The sequence below is a fragment of the Parasteatoda tepidariorum genome, chromosome 3 (assembly GCF_982258835.1).
Source record: "Parasteatoda tepidariorum strain Cologne lab strain chromosome 3, Ptep-v5.0, whole genome shotgun sequence".
Taxonomy (NCBI): Eukaryota; Metazoa; Arthropoda; class Arachnida; order Araneae; family Theridiidae; genus Parasteatoda; species Parasteatoda tepidariorum.
In genome coordinates, this window is record NC_141757.1 from 82,714,815 (window position 1) to 82,733,850 (window position 19,036).

The 19,036-nt window shown below is 29.0% G+C and overlaps 1 protein-coding gene and 1 long non-coding RNA gene across 2 annotated transcripts in view; one reads left to right on the forward strand and one right to left on the reverse strand.

Moving 5' to 3' along the window:
* The first annotated feature begins 1,315 nt into the window (after positions 1–1,315).
* LOC139425905 (uncharacterized) overlaps positions 1,316–19,036 on the forward strand; it is a 29,845-nt gene continuing 12,124 nt past the window's right edge. The window contains exons 1-2 of the long non-coding RNA XR_015432617.1: positions 1,316–1,802; positions 12,495–12,595. This is a non-coding gene — a long non-coding RNA (uncharacterized LOC139425905). The remainder of the gene's footprint in view (positions 1,803–12,494; positions 12,596–19,036) is intronic.
* LOC107447952 (uncharacterized) lies at positions 5,686–14,664 on the reverse strand. The gene is made up of 2 exons (XM_016062999.4): positions 14,343–14,664; positions 5,686–7,134 (listed from the first exon to the last, which is right to left on the reverse strand). Exon 2 carries the CDS (start codon positions 7,118–7,120, stop codon positions 5,747–5,749), a length of 1,374 nt encoding a protein of 457 aa, XP_015918485.3. The 5' UTR covers positions 7,121–7,134; positions 14,343–14,664; the 3' UTR covers positions 5,686–5,746.

Here is a 19,036-nt window from a genome sequence, read left to right on the forward strand (position 1 = left end):
TCGAACACTTGTAGTTAAATAATTAAATATGAAATTTTTTTCATCTCAACATCACAATGTGAAATCTAAAATAATAAAAAGAAGAGTTTGTATGTGTCTCTCTATTAACTCCAGAACTGTTTGTTTCTAGCATTCTGAAATGTAGATAACGGTTGCAAGTGGACATTTTAGACCCCAATCCTAATTCATTCGAAATTTCAAATACTCCGTACAAGATAGACGTATAAAACATAGTTTTTTCTTTTAAGTTTAGATGCTTTAGAACTGAGTTGTAGATGCTTTTTTTTTTCAATCGTCAAATGATAAATTTAGTGAGGCTAATCTTATCCTTTACTACTCCTTTTCAGCTGCATTTAATCGGAATTACAAAATATTAGTTAAATATTAAACATTAAGTATTTTAATACATCAGTTTTCAGTAGAAAAGTATGTTTTTTATTCAGCATCTTTGAAAAGTAGAAAATATTTATGCTTTTAAAATATACACATATAAAAACTGAAAATGTTTTAAAAAAAAAAAGACTTTTGAAACATGTTTGAAAAATTTTTTTTTATCTTAAACGTTTGCTTTTATTCTATAAATTAATTGAACTGTATTAATGTGCGCAACTCGTTTTATCAATGATATTAAAATAGAAATTGCAAAGTATTTATTTAGTTCCTATGACAACTGTGTATGAATAGTTTTCGTTCTCTTAGTCAATTCGCTAGCGTGGCGTGGCTAAAAGGCAGCGCGTTCGAATCCCACCGAAACACTTCATGTATCTTTACACTGTCTGTTCTTCAACCTGAGAAGGGTTTTATAAATCGTCATTCGCATTGACTACTCAAGTCTGCGTATAGTTTATGACACACATAAAAAACAATGCACCAAAATGTCGACAAACACAGCATAGATTGTCTCACAGCATAGACTCTTCAGCATAGATTGTCTCACAGCATAGACTCTTCAGCATAGATTGTCTCAGTATTTTTCGAAAGCACTACTTTCTGCAACTCGAGTCTTGTTCATTATCAATGCAAGTAAATCGCATAAAGTCTTTATTATATATCTGGGGTCTTTACGCCTGATATGGTATCAGATAGCTAACTATAGACGTTAAGCTCATATTTTGCATACTATTTGTAGCAGTCCGGCACCTTATTTTCTAGGCTACTCTACCTTGATTTGGAACTTGATGCGAGATTTTTATGAAGTTGCTCCTCGGGACAAACAACGACTTATAAACTCATGTCAAATAAAAGAACTTTAACTTAGTGAGTCCCGCAGTGCACTGATCGTTAAAACACAGCTTCCAGAAGATCATCGAAGGGAAACATCACTGGCTGTGGTTAGTGTGCTGGTGGGTGATAACTTTGATCAGCCAGTGATGGAACTGAGGGTGAGCAATATCAGTCTTCGTTAAACTGTTACATTGTAAAGTACTCGACTTCATGCGCAGGTCGTCGGGCTATCGAAGTGGGGGGTACCATTCCCTCTACAGAAGATCAAAATTGTGATGGCATGATCATCTTCGGGGATGTTTCCCTGACTGTCACCAAAGCCCATTATGCAGCTCTAATGCGAAATATAAATAAATTACAATACAAATAATTGAAGAACTGCGCAAAAATGCATCCAGGGTTGCGAACCCGCTATCGCCACGATTTAGAACATTCGAAGAAGAACTATATCCCCAAGCTACAAAGGCACCGGCAAAATTTGATAACCAGCAAAAAATTACAACTTCTCAACTTGATCTCAAACATCCTAACTGGTTGATAACAGAATTGTTGTTATTTTCTAACTCTCTCTACATTTTGTAAGTTTGATATATATTTCGTTCTTTGTTTTTAAAACTGTATGTTTAATTGTTACAAAAGACGGTAATATTGAGAGCCATTTCAATCATTGATTTGAAATAGAAAATATAATGGCACAGAAGCCTATGTAAGTACACGGGAAAAAATTTATGTTTGACTACTTTTATTAAGACTTTTTTTCAGACAGTTTTATTAAAAAAAATTACAAGTTTATGTAATAAAGTGGAATATGTTAAAAGCATTAGTTACCGATTGCAAGTGTCCTTCAAAATCGATCCATACAGCTTTTATTTTTTCATTAAAAAATTACGTAAAATATTTAAACAGAATTATTATTTATAAAAATAATAATAAGAATTTTCAACCAGTTAAAAAATTTTAGTTGCAATTTTGAAATATATCAATCAATATATACTAATTTCATTAATGGTCAGATACTAATAGAAAAATTTATAACGTCACGCACTTATATTATTATGTATACGTTAATAAAAATTGTAAAGGGTAAATTAAGAGAAAACATGTTCTGTCTTAATCGGGGACTTAATACTTATTCTATCTATTAAACAGTCTAGAATATTTAAGCTTGATAACAAAATATATATGTAAGTTGCGATCATGTTAATTTTTGCAAGTTTCTCGATCTGTGGTTTTAGAGACCTTCCAAGTTAGCTGATACAATTACTTTTTTTAAAACTTAAATAGTGTAATGATAAAAACGTTATTTTTATCTAATAAACTGCCGAACATGTAAATGAGAAAGGAAAGAAAAAGAATACGCGATTTCAAAATTTATTTTTTCGTTCCTCGCTAACTTCTATCTGTAGCCTTGCTTTTTTTAAAACCATAAATGTCAACATACGTATAAATATATACAATACGTGTGTAATCAAAGAAAAGGAAAATTGCAAACATTTTTAGTATATGCCCATCTAATAAACAATCTGTTAAAACAAATCTTAATGTTCTTGATTGAAAGCGTAGACCTGAGGTTTCTAAAGAACTAGTTTCAATTCTAGTCTAGTAATGATGCAATTCTACGCAGTTAAAAACTGTGAATAAAATATGTTGTAATTATTAAGACGTCAATAAAATATTCATAATTAGTGATATTGTATTATAGAAAAAAAATCACTTCAAAAAAAAAATGCGACAAAATAAAATTAGTTAGATTTTGAAAAACTTAACAACTTTGAAAACTTAACTTAAACAACTTTTTTTAAAAAAAAAAAAAAAAAAATATTGCATGCATCTGAAGTTATCTTTTCCTGTCTTTCCCTCATTTTTTCGGAATTTTTTTTATGTGCTGTATGTATAATCTAATAAATACACCATATTGTTGATCAATGTTAAGTTATGAAGCGATAGTATACTTCTTCTCTGCCATTGTACATTCGTTTTATAGCGACAATTTTTTTCAGAAAATTAATGAGATGTGTTAATAAAATTTTCAAGAACATTCAGAGTGCTCTTTAATAATCACCCTTAATACAAGGTTTCACTTCTATGTGAAAAGAACGTAAATCAATTAACTTCAAAACCAGTTTGATTGAAATGAAGAATTGAAGGTATTTCTAATGCCTTTACATCTCCTCACTTTAGTTTCTTCCGGCAACCAAACACATTTTGATATTTTTATGATCATCTTTCCCGTCAACGAATCATCAGTTTTTTTTTTGTTGCTTAAATATTAAATTGAAAGAAGTTTTAATAATTTAGATTAAAATTTAGGTAAAGAAGTTTTTGTTAATTTCATTTATACCATAGAGTTTTTAAAAATATAGAAATGTATATTAAGGGTGTTAGTCATGGAACACCTGATATTTTATTTCGGCCCATGTTGACAATCTACAAAATATGCAATTTGTGTGGAGGAAATTTCTTTTCCTAACTAATGAGTGTATGTGACCTTTAAAAATTGAAACAAAAACATTTCAGATTTCAGAATAAAAAAAAAAAAGAACTTTAATGTGCTTCATCTATGAAGCATCTTTTTTCACTCAATTAGAGAATTTTTCCTTATGATTTATGTTTTCATAATATAGATGAGTGAACATGGATTCATAAAAGTTTGTATTAAGGAGCATAAAAAGATGGGTAGAAACTCAAGGCAAAATACTCGATTTGTAACTCTTAAAATGAGTAGTGGTTCACAGGGGTTAAATCATACACAATGGAGAGAAGAAAAAAACTTTTTATTTCATACAAAATACAGTCGAACGTCGTTAAGACGAAAATATTTTATACCATTTCTCTCTTTGAATCTATAAAAACAGTTTTATCTTAGGAAACAATAATCAAGTTCCTCTTTTCTTCCTTTGAGGTAAACTTCCTTGTTGAAAAAAAGGTTAATTTTTTTGAACTAGTCAAATAAGGAGTATTTGTTTTTTAAACTCAGGTGGGGAAATCATAGTTAATTCATATCACTCTGCAATTGGTGACCTCGTAATCTGAACCCTTGGGGACGGGGACCTCTGACGACAGGTTGAGTGCTGCCGACTTACATGATGACCCAGGAAAGGAGAAAGTGATTGAAATTTTTCCCTGCCGACTGGGAAATTCTTTTGTAATCGTTTCATTTGGTTGCTAGCACATTATTGTTTCTTGCTGTATTGTAGCTCTAGTTGTGAGGAAAAAGTCTCTTGTTTGGAAGTTAAGCGTAAGATTTCATGTGATGTTAGTAATTGGATTTTTTAAAAATAGAATCCGCCGGAACACCTATAGAATTTTTGATGGTTATTAAAAACCGCGATTAAAAGGAAGTGGCTTGAGCAATTAATAACTAAAAATAAAAGAATAAATAAATTCTACTAAGAACACCGAAATTAAAGTTGTTTTAATAAGATGGAATCAGAACATCAGTTTGGCGCTGTTTTGTAAGAAAAAGATCTTCCTTTTGCTATATTTTAACTGTTAATGCGTTATATCGCTATATCATCAGACTGAGTCTTAACAAGATTTGATTGCATTCAAAAATTTTCTGAAATGCGAAAAGTTTAAATTTTAATGGTCTAAAACTTCACAATAAAATTTTTTTGAATATCTCTGTTAAAAAAACTTTAATTTCATAAGAAAAAAAATTAAAAGTCAATTTAAAGTTTTAGTGTCTTTAATTGTGAAATGAACACTCTTTGTCCGTGACCTTTGTTACCTCCCTTCCACCTCTCTGCATGCCACTGAATTACTTAAAAAAAAAAAAAAAAAGACTTAGACAGCTAAAATTAAACTTTTTTCAAAATCTGTTTTAAGGGGAAAAAATTTTCAAAATCTGTTCAAGGTTTTGGATCACACATTTTAAAGGAAACTATAGTTTTTTTTTTTTTTTTTTTTTGCTTTGTTTAATGTCTATTTAAAAATTCATGTAAATTTCTTTTCCGTGCACTTTTTCTGCATTGAGAAACATTGAAGTTTTTTATCCTTCTTAAATTGCATTTATGCAACTTTTAAACTATTTAGTTTTGATGAATCGCAAGTAGTTTAAGCGTGTTAAAATATTTTACGTTTTGTCATCGTTTTTCTTATAAATATAAGCTACTTATCAAAAGTTATTTCGATGTTTTTAACAAGCATTATCCTCGTTATCGAGCAAAATTGCAATTGGTTACATTAAAATAATAATAATATAAATTACGCGAAGCACTATATCTAACTATTGTTTTCTTTATTCTCATAAGGAGTTCTTCTAGCAGCTTAAACTTTATGCTCCTATCTATTTTATGGTTTTATATTTATCTGTTTGGTGCGTCCGTTCCACTTTTTTAATACCTGGAAAATACAAAATTGTCCATAGCGTTTTTAGATTGATGAAATCTTTGCCCTAATAGATATTTCTACGTGTAGGTAATTTGCTTTTATAAAAAGAATTGAATATTTCTCAAAACATTCTTGTTTAAATAAAATTTATTTCTCATTTTTGGCAGATAAAAAAAATTTAAAAACAATATCATTTAACATTAATACTTGTATAAGACTCATAAATATTGTCAAGAGTTTCATTAAACTGCTTAACATCGACATCAGATATGGTTATATAAGAACTTTTATTCACATGTTCACTGTAGACTCCTCTTATTTTATTGATATCTGTATCGTCCGAGATGCAAGTTTTAATATAGGATTTCAATGAATTCCACCGGTGCTTGCTAATCAAATAATCGATAGTTTGCATACCGTTGAACTCGAGAAGTATTTGCATCCTCTGTTCTACAGTTGAATACTTAATTATCCTTTCTACAAACTCATCTGTTTCCTTCAGTGAAAATATCCTGCTCAGAAATGTAGCATTGATGCATTTGTGAATGACGTAACATTTGTAACGCAGTGATGCCTTCTCCCAAAATTCTTGAAATATTTCTCTGTAGATTAGACCATGGTGAAATTCTGAAGCTTTACGAATTACTTCCTCTAAGATATTGTAGTAAGCCACGGGGGACAACGCTTTCCAAAGATCATCAACGAGTTCCAAAAATAGATTCTGCAATGGCCAGTTTAGAAAGTGGAGTAACATATTTTCTGATTGTGCAATGAATAGTATGTTTTGGTCCGTCTTACTTAAATTAGATAAAAGATAAGCCAGTAAGTTTGAATTACAACCCAGTCGCTTCATAACTAAGTAGTTTAAAGAGTTCTTGACGACTTTAGACAAGTCTTGCGGTTCTAATTGCTCTATAAAATATTTGGCTGCCACGGCGTTATTGTTTATAACTGCTGACCACGCAGCAGACTGCATAAATTCGTGATGTCCACTGAATTCCATTATTTCCATCATATCTTCCATTTTATCTTCTAAATGACACACCCAAAACATTATTTCTGGTACTTCGGCGCAATTTAAACGCTCATTGTCAACGTCATAAAAGTAGAAACGAACTTGTGGCCAAAGTTGATTTATTAGGACGTCCAAACAATTAATGCAAGCCAATCTAAATCTGTTTAGAATACACAAATTCTCGTTTAAAATAGTTTTCTCGGCAGTAGTTTTCCAATCTATTGTTCCGGGTGATTCCCATATCAGTGTCTCAGATAGTTTTAAGTCCCCTAATTCCAGAAATGCGTGAAATTCCAACCATCTTTGTAGTTCTTTGCCAATCGGTTGAGCAATATTTAAAAGAAGATTTTTCGTACTCGGAGGAATGGGTAGCAAGTTTAAGTTATTTATAAGAGTGTCTTCAAGCTCTTGCCACCATATATCAAATTCTTGGCGTGATAAAGAGTTATATTTCTGATAACTATGAGTGGGATTTACACTGTACCACATCGATGTTACTAGAGCTATTGAAGAGTTGTGGACAAGAGAAATATTACCCCAACAATCCATTCCTGATACCGTGCCTATTTTGAAAAGAAAACAAGTTGTATAACTTTACTATACAGGTTGATTACTAAAGTCTTGAACCACTCTCTTAAATTTCGGGAGACATCAGCTATTGATATAAAAGTGGTGTTTAGGTATAGTAAAGTGGCTATGCGTTGCTTTATAAAACCTACAATTCCGCCTAATGAAAAACTGAAGTTTCTATTTCGAAAAGGGTGCGAGATAAGAAAAAAAGTGAACAACAAAGGTTTATGGCATCTTGGATTTCATACGAATAGACATCTTGTTGACACTATTCCTTTCAGGACCGGCAGATGGAAAAAGAAGTGCTTTCCCTAACCCACATGCTCCGAGAGAATACGTATGCGTACTAGTGCAAAATATAATATGCGAGTACCAAATGGAGATCACTTCCGTGCGATTTTGAGTCATGGAGTCTCGCTTCATACATGATACTTTATATTTTACGTAGAACAACCGAACTATTGTGCTGAGTTTGCAACTATCATTGTCCAACTCCGTAGTCTTGTAATTTTGAACCCAACCCGGAAGACAATGAATCAAATATTGTATATAGACCCTGAATCAAACATTAGGACAAACTAGCCTTCATGGAAGACTTTTTGATGGAACTAACCCACATTTTTGCGTTACATGGAGAGGAAAACCACGAAAACCTCTCTCGGTTAGCCTGACTGCAAGGAAATTGTAACTCATGATCCATCTACCACTGAAGATATCTTACGTTAGTTCCTTGGTCAGTGCGACCTGGGAGCAGAATTCGTAGCTACAATGCACCGTTGGGGTTCGAAGCAGGGAGACTAATTGGGAGGCGAACGCTCTATCCTCTTAGCTACCACGGCACTATCGCTCGTGAAGGTAGAATCCTGCGATTACGTATATGTGAAAGAGTTAATGGTAAAAAGAGAATACTTAAAGCGCGAAATTTGTTTATTTGCTATTTCTCACTGTAAAAAAGAACGAAACAATTGCAGAAATAGACGAAAACTGGTTATTATTATTACTTCAACATCGAAAATAAAGATATATTGTGCTAACTTTGAGATTCCATAGCTGTCGTTTTTTACAGTTTTTGGTCCTACATTTGCAGAGGTAGCGATATAACAATTAATTTTACAATTGCGAGCAGGATTTTTTTTAACAATGCAGACACTTCATATTTTTTAAGAATATATTTAAGACTTTTATGTATCGATATAAATTACTCATGTGTTTTGGAGGTCAAAAATTCTTTAACGACCAACTAAACAAAAGTAAAAGTAGTTTCTTCCGTGAAAGTCAAGAGGTTCGATAGAAATGATTCCTTTTATTTCTAAAATGTAACCTTATGCCACTTTTTAGGAAATCGCGAACAAGCAAATGTACGTTTTAAAAGTTCTTTTCTGCGCAATAATAACCTCAAAGTGTTTATTCTTACTAAACTAATGATCTACAACTTATAAAATCATTTTTTTCTTCGTATACTCTTTTCGAAATTGAAACGACTCCACAGTTTTCCACCAAGTTGCACTGAAAAATATTTTATCAACTAATGCATAGCCACTTTATTAGAACTGCTCAACACTTTTTATTCATAACTGAAACTATTCAAAATTTTAGAGTGTTGTTCAAGACTTCAGTGAATACCCTCTATATTATACTTATTATTCCACAATAATATAATAAAAAATGTTCGCAATATTTGTCGCAAACTAAGAATTCCTCTCTTTATCTAGCCATAAATCTGGAGTTTATTATTTATGTTAAAAAGAAATACATGATGAATAAGAATTCAAGTTCATTTGAATGTTTTTGCTCAACGGAGTGGTAAAATTTCCCATTTTTTATTTTTTTTAGAAGAACTTGGAAATAAATAATGTTTTTCAATGTTTACGAGAATTGCACATTATAATAGTCATTAAGGAGTTTCTGGCAGTTAAGTTAATTTTGATGCCATTATTTTGTTCTTAAACCTGAAAAATAATTTATGATGCTTGTACTATGCACAAAAAAATGCATAACAATTTTAAATAACTAAATAAACATCCTATATAACTTTTGGTTTAATAATAGGATTTTAAGAAAAGTCTAACCAAAGCCAAAACTTACTCTCTCTAAATATATCTTTTTTTCGGTGGATTTAAATTCTTGACCCTCAAACTTGACCCTCAAATTGGAAAATATGATTAAAATAGTTTGTTCTGGTGAGAAGTCAAAAGTTTGAACTCTTTAATGTTAATTTGACTTTTTACTTATTTCCCTATCTCAAAGAATCAAATTTTTAATTTTTTAATTTTTAAGAACTATTTGATCCATTTTCCTTAAAGTTTGTATTTTCGCGTTGAAAATTACGTAGAGTAAATTCCTGTTAAATTTCTATAACTGAATCAAAATAATATTTGTTTTAAATAATAATATTTATTTTAAATAATATTTTTTCAAATTTTTTTCGACCTTTACAACATTAAATACTAAAAATTGATAACTATTAGAATTAGTTTTTCAGGGATAACGTGTAATTTTCTTTGGATTTAGTAATTTTATAATTGTGTGCGAAACTTTCCGGATATGTCTTGAAATAAGCGAAACGCGCAAACAAAACCAACGGAATTAAGCAAAACAGAGAACTCCAACTTGCAAGGGACCCTCTTGCGTAAACTATTGGTATCATAGTTTCCAGATTGTGGCCATTTCCCACTTTTGAGAGAGAAATATTCAAATCCGATGGAGAAAAAAGAGGTCGCAAACTTAAACATGGAATAGACTAAATAACGTTTCATCAAATGATTGGTTTATCACACATTAAATTCAAGAGGTCACTTGACTTACATTTAGTATAGTCCATTAGTGTAACAAAATAAACCAAACCAAATTACAGTTATTCACTAAGTATTTTGAGAAAATTTTAAATGGAAAAATTTGGATATAATAATTGCTGAGCTACGGAACTTCAGAAAGCGTAGATTTTAAACGTGGATTTTAAAATTTCATTCCTTGATAGCATTTTGTCACTTAAATTTTCATAATGCAAAATAATGTAAAAATTTGTATTTGTATAATATCTAACACTTTTCCGACCATTATTAAAACAAAAAATATTAACTTATAAACATTTTGCCTTGTTGTTGATGGAACTATGTTTGTAAAATGGAGTTTCATAACTGAGAGCAAAAACTTTTTGATTCACTTTCACAGTTCCAGAGACAAGACAAAAATACAAAAGGCAAATTTAACATTCAGGCTTAAACTTTCGAATGCTGAACTAAACGATTTGGCTTACATTGACTAGATTGCAGCTATTCCAGTCCATATTTTAGAGGTTCAAAAATCCAAATCCAGAGGAAAAAAAGATATATTTGTTTAAAGAAAGTACGTTTTTCTATCAAATTTCATTACTTAGAAAAAAATGTTCTGAGAAACTGCGTTTTTCTACCAAATTTCGCCATGTCATCCAATTTCAATTAGTTTAATGCTAATGAAAATTACTCCTCTTAAGTTTGAATCCGATCATGGGGTTATAAGTTATTCAGATGTCGCATTATTTTTCGCATGAGTTTGACATAATTCTATTTGTTTTATCAAAACTAAATAAAAAAGAATTCAATTGATAAATTTATTAAGCATTTATTGTGGGGGGAAACAAGATTATAGATCTTATTTATTTTTATTGTAAGAATTTAGTCAGATGCGTAGATTAAGTGTAAAACTGTCCGCAAATTTCATTAAAACTTTGAAATATTTGGTTTAAAAACTTGCATCTCTATTAATTTATTTATTTTACACAGACTTAGCTCTAGTTTGAAAAAATTAATCCTTTGACATGGGTCCCCAAATTTATGGCTTTCGTCAATTATTCTCTTTTTTCCATCGCTATTGTTCTCTTATCTATTGTTCCTATTAAACAGCTTGGCTCAAATTGAATTATCTTCTTTAAGTAAAGACCATGACAGAAAGTACATAATTGTGTTCGTCCTCTTTTTGCATTATTCAATTCATTTTCATTGTTAAGATAAGATTTAGTTTGAAAACATTTGTTTGATTTTGATGATATTGATTTGTTTGATTGACGATATTGATCGGCTAAATATAACCGACTTAAATGTCTTTAAACTGAGAAAAGGTTTTCACAAGTTCTTATGTTATCACATTTCATAAATTGACTTTGCCGAAATGTAAACAGAAGTAAAGAATAGCTGTCAATTTCAACCATTGTTTACTTAAAGGGCGTGATCAATATAACAGAAGCAACATTGCTTTTGTGACAGTTCACTTGAAACAGCCTGATATTTAGTACTAGAGTTATAGTTCAGTCTTGAATATTCACAACTAAAGACTTTAAGTTAAAGTGTTCCTCTCTTATCATGTTACAAAGTAATAACAGTTACTTTTTTACACAAGATTTTATGACAAACATATTTAATTTCCGTTGGACAATTTTAAAAGTAAATAATTTATGTTTTTTTTTTAAAAATTAGTTATTTTTATTTTAATAACAGATTTTATGTGAAATTGTGCACTGTCAGCATTTTCAGTTTAAATATAGAATATTAATAAACTATTTAAAACTTTTAAACAATATTAGGGATTAATTTTACGAACTATTGCTAAATATTTCTTTGACGAAAAATACTTGTTTTTTATTGTTATCAAAAATAATAATTAAAATTTTTTAAAAATAAGTTTATAAATGAAATTTCAATGAAAACAGAACAAAAATATTCAATTAAAATTTTTTCCCTATAATCGGAAATTAAATCTGTGGAATCGATTCTGGGTTAAGTTAATAAAAATTTATGGGAACTTTTCACTAAAAATTTTATCACTTTTGTTTAACAATCTGTTTACTGTCAAAAAACAAAAAAATATTACAAAGCAATAGTAGGAGTTGGAGGGCAAAGAAAACAATATGCGCAGATAATTGCTTATTTTAATGCTTTCATATAAATATATTTTACAGTAAATAACAGTATCTAAAAGGAGAATACTCGTTTTATTCAACAAAAATAATATAGTTAAATATTTATGCAAAAATAAAAGCACACGTATTTTGTTAAAAAATGTATTTTATAATAAAAAATAGAAATTCTTTACCGATAAATTAATATTTTTCCTAAAAATTGAAAAATTAACGACTATAATAGTCAATTATCAACGTGTCTAGTTTAGTCAAAGAAGCAAATTTTCATTTCATCCCAAAACTCTATATTAAGAAAGTGAAAAGAAATGTGTACTTTAAATTGTAAAGAAGTGAAAATTGTTTTTTTAATATTATCAAATCTAAATTAATTTAAATCTAAACATACATTTATTAAATTATTGATCTAATTATCTTTCAATATTAAACACTTTCTAAAATTTACTTAATATATATTTTTAGTAGCAAGCAATACAACTTCAGGAAACGCTCACAGTTTACATTGGACTGAAGACCAATTTTATACACCATATGAATTATTGTGATAACGTCTGGAGAATATGGTAAGTTGTATGTTTTTCTCAATGGAAATCATATATAGCGAGTCTTTGTTTCATGTTTATTAATACCATAAGCGAAAAGTTTAGTTTACCGAATTCTATGATAATACAAGGAAAAATTAGTTGGTTAGTAAGACTATCTTATTAAAAAAACCGTTATCTATCCTGAAATTTCGAACATTAGGCGTGAGGGGAAATTTTAGACCTTCAATCACAAAAAATTTGATGACATCATGCAAAATAGAAGTGGGTAAAACAAATTTTTATCCGTATGCCATACCATTCGATTTCATTGCTGTATAACCGTTTCCGGCTCTCTGGAAAATAAACTGTAATGTCAGTCAAATTTTATTGCCCGTCTTATTTTGTTCGATGAGAAAAATTTTAACAATGTGAATTTTACTTTAATTCAATTTCCAAGTTATTTTAGAGGCATGAATTTTCTAAAAGTGCTGAGATAATGTTTTGATATTTCAGCCATGGTGACAAGACTTCGAAAACTATTCAGTAGCATATTAAAAGATCTAAACGACTGTAAAACAATCACGAAACAGCACGTTGTGGGCCTGGGGGGTTAGGATTCCACGAAACACCGTGATAGAAGCAATAAAAGTCAGCATCGCGCACCTTCCTCATTTATTTTCCAAACTACGTGATACCCATCGATCTGAAGTTGGGTGGGCTTATGCAGCCTAAGGATTGGATACCACAACGACACACAATCTCCACAATGACAGCTCAGTGTCCTTTAGCATTGTTGAGCTCTTTGAACGGCGGTACAGGCCCTGAATGTTTTTTTTAATTTGTACATTTTGCGCAGTTTTCAGGTTTATATTTTTTAACGGAAATTTAGGTAGTTTAGAAAGATTTAAATGCAAATTTCTAAAAATATAATTATTTCTAAATAATATTAAAATATTTACTTTTAATCATAATTAAAATAAATGTTTTAAGTATTAGAAAATTTTCAACGCAAATAAATGATAATAGCAAAATGGAAACTAAATGTGTATATTACTAAACCTTGTGTAAAAATTTAATATCATAGGATGACTTTAAAATGTAATAACGAAGCAACAATTTTAGTTTAATTTTGAAATTTTTAATTTGTACATTTTACGCAGTTTTCAGGTTCATATTTTTGTAAGGGGAAATTTAGGTAGTTTAAAAAGATTTTAATGCAAATTCCTAAAAATATAATTCTTTCTAAATAATATTAAAATACTTACTTTTAATCATAAGTAAATTTCTTTTAAGTATTAAAAAAATTTCAGCGTAAATAAATGATAATAGCAAAATGAAAACTAATTTTGTAAATTACTAAACCTTGCGTAAAAATTTAATATCATAGCATGACTTCAAATTGTAATAACGAAGCAACAATTTTAGTTATAAGCCTTTAATTTTAAATAATAATCAAAATCAAAAAAGCAATAATCGGGAATAATTTTAAGAAGATATTAAATAAATATAAAAGGTAAATAACGTTAAGTAAGAGATAAATAAGTAATTCACAGGTAAATATCGTTATAATTTTTTTTTAATTTTATACTGATTACAACCAAGGAATAACTAGTTATTTGTTTATTAATTAAGTGATCATGTGAATTTTTTTATCCAATGAAAATGAACCGAAACACGAATTTCATTAGAAATTCGATGAAAGCTATTAGGTGCTTACTTTTTTTTTTTTTAATATTTTTGAATCTAACCCGAATATAAGATGAAATTCTACATAAAGTTTACTTACTTTCAGAGACAGGAAAGATCCCTATTCCTTTACCATAAAGATTAAATTGCAAAAATACGAAGCTACAAAATTATTTACAGAAATAGATGAGAAAACTATAATTATTTATTCTCTTTAAAAGGTTAATTGAAAGAAGAAAAAAAAAGAAAACAATTTTAACTTATTACATTCTCGTTTTTAATCAAAGTAGTTGAAGTGTTATAGAGAACTTTTAAGAAGAACACAAAAAAGGCAATTGTAAAATATCTATTTTTGGATCTTTCTACTCATTTATTCACTGCGACCTCATTTTACTCCGTTCTGTTTGTTTTTGTTTTGGTTTATCACGTTGTTCGATTTCTAGGTTAGCTAAGAGATGGCGCTTTAGTTTCACATTTTAAGTACGAATCTTACTGAATCGCGGAAGCAAAAGTACTCTGCCACCGAGAAGATTTTAGTCAATCTGTTGTAGCTTGATTTGAAAATAATTGAAACTCTTCATTCATATTTCCGTTTTCAAAATTTTACTTAATTTCCATATTATTGCTGTGAAATAGATTGAGAGACAAGGCGATGTGACTCATTTTACCCACGAATAAATAAAAAAGAATCGATTGAACTGCATGATTCAAGAGAAACATTCTAAGATATTTCGAAAACATACAATTGAAGATTATTTTTCTAAGATAAAGTTTACGCATCTATATATTAAAGCAAAATATAAAACAATGTTTTGTCAAAATAAAAATAGTTTGGTGACCACAAACAATTGAAATCAGTGATCATTGCTAAAAGTCACTGATTAGCTGAATTATTTTTTATTGCAAGCTGTAATTATTTTTTTTATTTAATACTTAAACCAACACAAAGCTGGCTTATTTTTTTATTAGATTTAACGATAAGTTCAGCATGTGTGCTAATATATTAAGGTTATTAATTATAATTTTTATTAAAAAATACATGCAAAAAATATCCAAAAGAGCCAAAATTATAGCTACTCATAGAAAATTAAAAACACATTTAAATAATAATTTATTAATATATAACACTTTTTAAAAAAATTAGAATTCTTATTTACTGCATTCACTTAAGTCGTTGAGGTAAAAATTGCACCAATTCAAATTCAGCTGTACTTTCGAATTTGATTCGTGCAATGTTTACACGAGTATCACAATATAAAGAAAATTTGAAATAAAAACATTCATTTTTGAGAAAAATTGTATCTTTCAGTATTTTTAAATAATAGTAATATTGCGGACTTTATACTAATTTTTGAGGACCCCCAGAAAGTGTGGGCCCTAGGCCCGTGCCTATTGGGCCTAGGCGATAACCAGGCCCTGCCCTTAATGTATGTGTCTGCCATTAAATGCAGCTTCTTAATTAAATATAAGTTCCACCGTGAAAATATTTTTTTTATATAAAAATATTATTTTCATTGTATCATTACCCATTAGGTAACTTTTTAGCCATTATTTGATAATATTTGACTGAAACGCTTGCAACTCAGAAGCAAAGTCTAAATAGCCATTTTAAAACTGGACACTAAAGAAAATTATTCATCTTAATACATGAAAAATTTCCCAGGAGAAGAGATTTTAAATGAATGAGTCCATTGTATCATTATATGCTAGTGCAATTTTATCATCATGTTATTACAAATATTTCTTTCTTTCACATAATGGAATAAAAATAACTCTAAAATTGTCTAATAGATTTATCCAGTACTGTTTAAATACATTGATGTAAGCAAAAATATATTTGTCGTGAGATTTAGTTATAACTCTAACAATTGTCAAGCTGTTGGTAAAACAATGGTATGTAAGTGCTGTTTTATTTATGCAGAACTTAAATTGTTTTATTCTGTGTTTAGTTGAAATTAGACAGTATTTTCGGTGGAAATGCATTTTTGACAACTAATTAGCTACATAATTTAACCTTTAAGTCACTTTACTTTCTTAATTAACATTTTTTGACTGAAACTTATAAAAAGAATTGCAAAATTGCAATGTGTTATTTTTAAGAAGGACAAGAATGGAAAATACTCATAGCAAAAATATAAAAATTCTGTTAGGCAAATATTTTAAATAAATTTTTAAAATGCGCATTGTAATCTTGCCTATTAGGAAACTTCTTTGCCAATGTTAGCACAGTTTTTTATTGCTATTTTTTCAAACACTTACAAATAGAAAAGCAAAGTGTCAAGTAATATATTAAAGATATGGTGATGAGGGTAGAAAATATTTATTTCAAAAACTAAGAGCACTGTGGTGTTAATATTTAACAAAGTTTACGAAAATAAATGAATATTAGTTCGAAATTAGTTTTTCGATAGCTATAATTTGTATTATTTCAATGAATGAAATTCATTGAGCCAGTAACATTGAACAATGAAACCAGTAACAATATTAATAGAGAAATAAATCCTAGAAAAATGCTTTCTGACCGTTGTCATTATTTAAACAGCGCCTTATTGTTACACTTTAAGTTTAGTGCAAATTTAAAAGTATTTTTGATGGAAATACATTTATAACAATTTACTGTGTGGCCATTGCATCATTACATACTAGTTCACTTTTTCACCATGACTTGGTATAGCACTAAAGTGATAGTGACCTATGAACACTTATTTTTGATTACCATTTTAATAAATAGTTATTTCTCGGAAGCAAGGTAATATTGTAAAGTAATATTTTAAAACTAGATGATAGGAAAATTACATTTATTTCAATAAATTCGAAATTCTACTAATCAATTTTTTTAAATGTATTTTTGAGAATGTATTTAATCTCTACAAATATAGCAAATTTTACACACTTACTTTGAATGTACATAAAACTATGCGCAAACACAAATTATAACGCTTTCAAGGTTTGTATTGTTTAAAAAAATCTATTAGTATAGCAAATACAAAAGTCTTAGGGGTTATTGTCAATTTAATTTTAACAATTGCCAAGATGCTTTCCTGCTGTTATTTTTATTTAAGAAACACTGCTAAAATTTTAATTCTAAAATTATGGCAAAAAAACTGGCAGCTGTCTGTCCATCCGATTAACCGTAAAGTTTACTCGAAAGAACATTTTTTTTCCTTTATGGTTTTGAAACCATTTACAAAAAGTACGGTTATAAAACCGTGAATACAAAACTATACGGTTTTTTAACCATTTAAAGCTAGCATTTTTCAAAAACGTAAAAAAAAATTTTTTTTAATTTTTTTTTTAATTTTTATTTAACTGGACATAGGAGCTCGGCTTTTCGTCAGGTAATGGACTCTGGAGAGTGCCGGGCACTGAAAATTCTTCATGTGTTGAAGGGAATGGAGGAAATATTGTGGTAGGACTCGAACTTAAGTTCTGCCGGTCTGAGATAGACAGATAAACCCGCTCGACTGTGATATGTACTCAGTTGCTTGCTAAGAACTAAGTAGCTTCATTAGGTGGTTCTAATTGGTGCGATAAAATTCTGGTTGTTTAACCGTATTAGGTGAAAGCAGTTAATAAACAATTTTTCTCAAACTTAACAGTTTGATTACCCTTTATTTATGGTTATTTGACTAGTTTGATTAAATATGGTAAAATAAAAATTCAATAAATTGTTATTGAATGATTTTTTCCGAGAAATTTCTAACAGTGAATATTAAATTATAGCATACCGGGCTTAATTGAGAATAAAAAGTATTTGTTTATTGATCGAAATGCAGTTATAACTATTCATAAAGCATCACTTGTATCATTATATTAGACAACATTTCCTTCACAATAAATACTTAAGTTCGACAACTACTTATAAACAAATTTATGGCAGGGGAACAAAATGTAATTACTATTTTAAATATGGACACAAAATTATACTTTTGAAAATGTTTTAATAAATGTTTATTTACAGAAACATAAAAATGTTAATAATTGTATTCTGATAGTGTTAAATTAGTGTTGTTATAATGTATTATTATTAACAACAGTGTATAGGTTTAACATCAGAAGAAAAAAATATTTTTTAAAATTTAACTTGTAAATTCAGTGGGCCAAACGTTTTTATTAACTATTTTACTTGTCCATTATTTCAGTATCCATTGCTCAGTCCAATATTTCACTGATATGTTTTTTTTTCACAATAATTTTCTATTTTTGTTACACTTGCGGTTATAAGGATGAAATCAATAAAAAAATGTCTTGCCAAGCGCATTAATTAAGTACTCTTGAATTGTTAACATGTTTATATGTATTAAAAGTTTATGTTAAAATCAGCTGATACTTCTTGAAACATTTTAATTAGTTAAAATTCTCTAAAATACTCTCCGAATAGTACTCAGAAATCAAACATTCAAATTTGTAAATGAGTTTTACAAATTTGAAAATGAAGATATATTCTTTTTAAATACATGAGCAGCTCAACTTAATTTATTGATCTGAATAAATTTTATACTTTGAGGCCCTTATAAGATTTAATAATTTCTATTTCATGCCAGCTCTTATAGAGTGATTATTTACTTTTATGCCTCCATGAATTGGCACTTAAAATCTTTTTCTGATAATATACCAGAATCTCAGATCTTGCTAATGTCTCATAATCATTGACTAAAATTAATTTGATAAAGGCTTTATAAAAAAAAAAGTTTTTTCGAAAATACGCTGTGACTTTAGCCCATAAAAAGGCTAGAAAAGTAGAGACAATTTAGTTAATTAAAAATGTGGCAAATGCTAAACAGTTTGATAGTT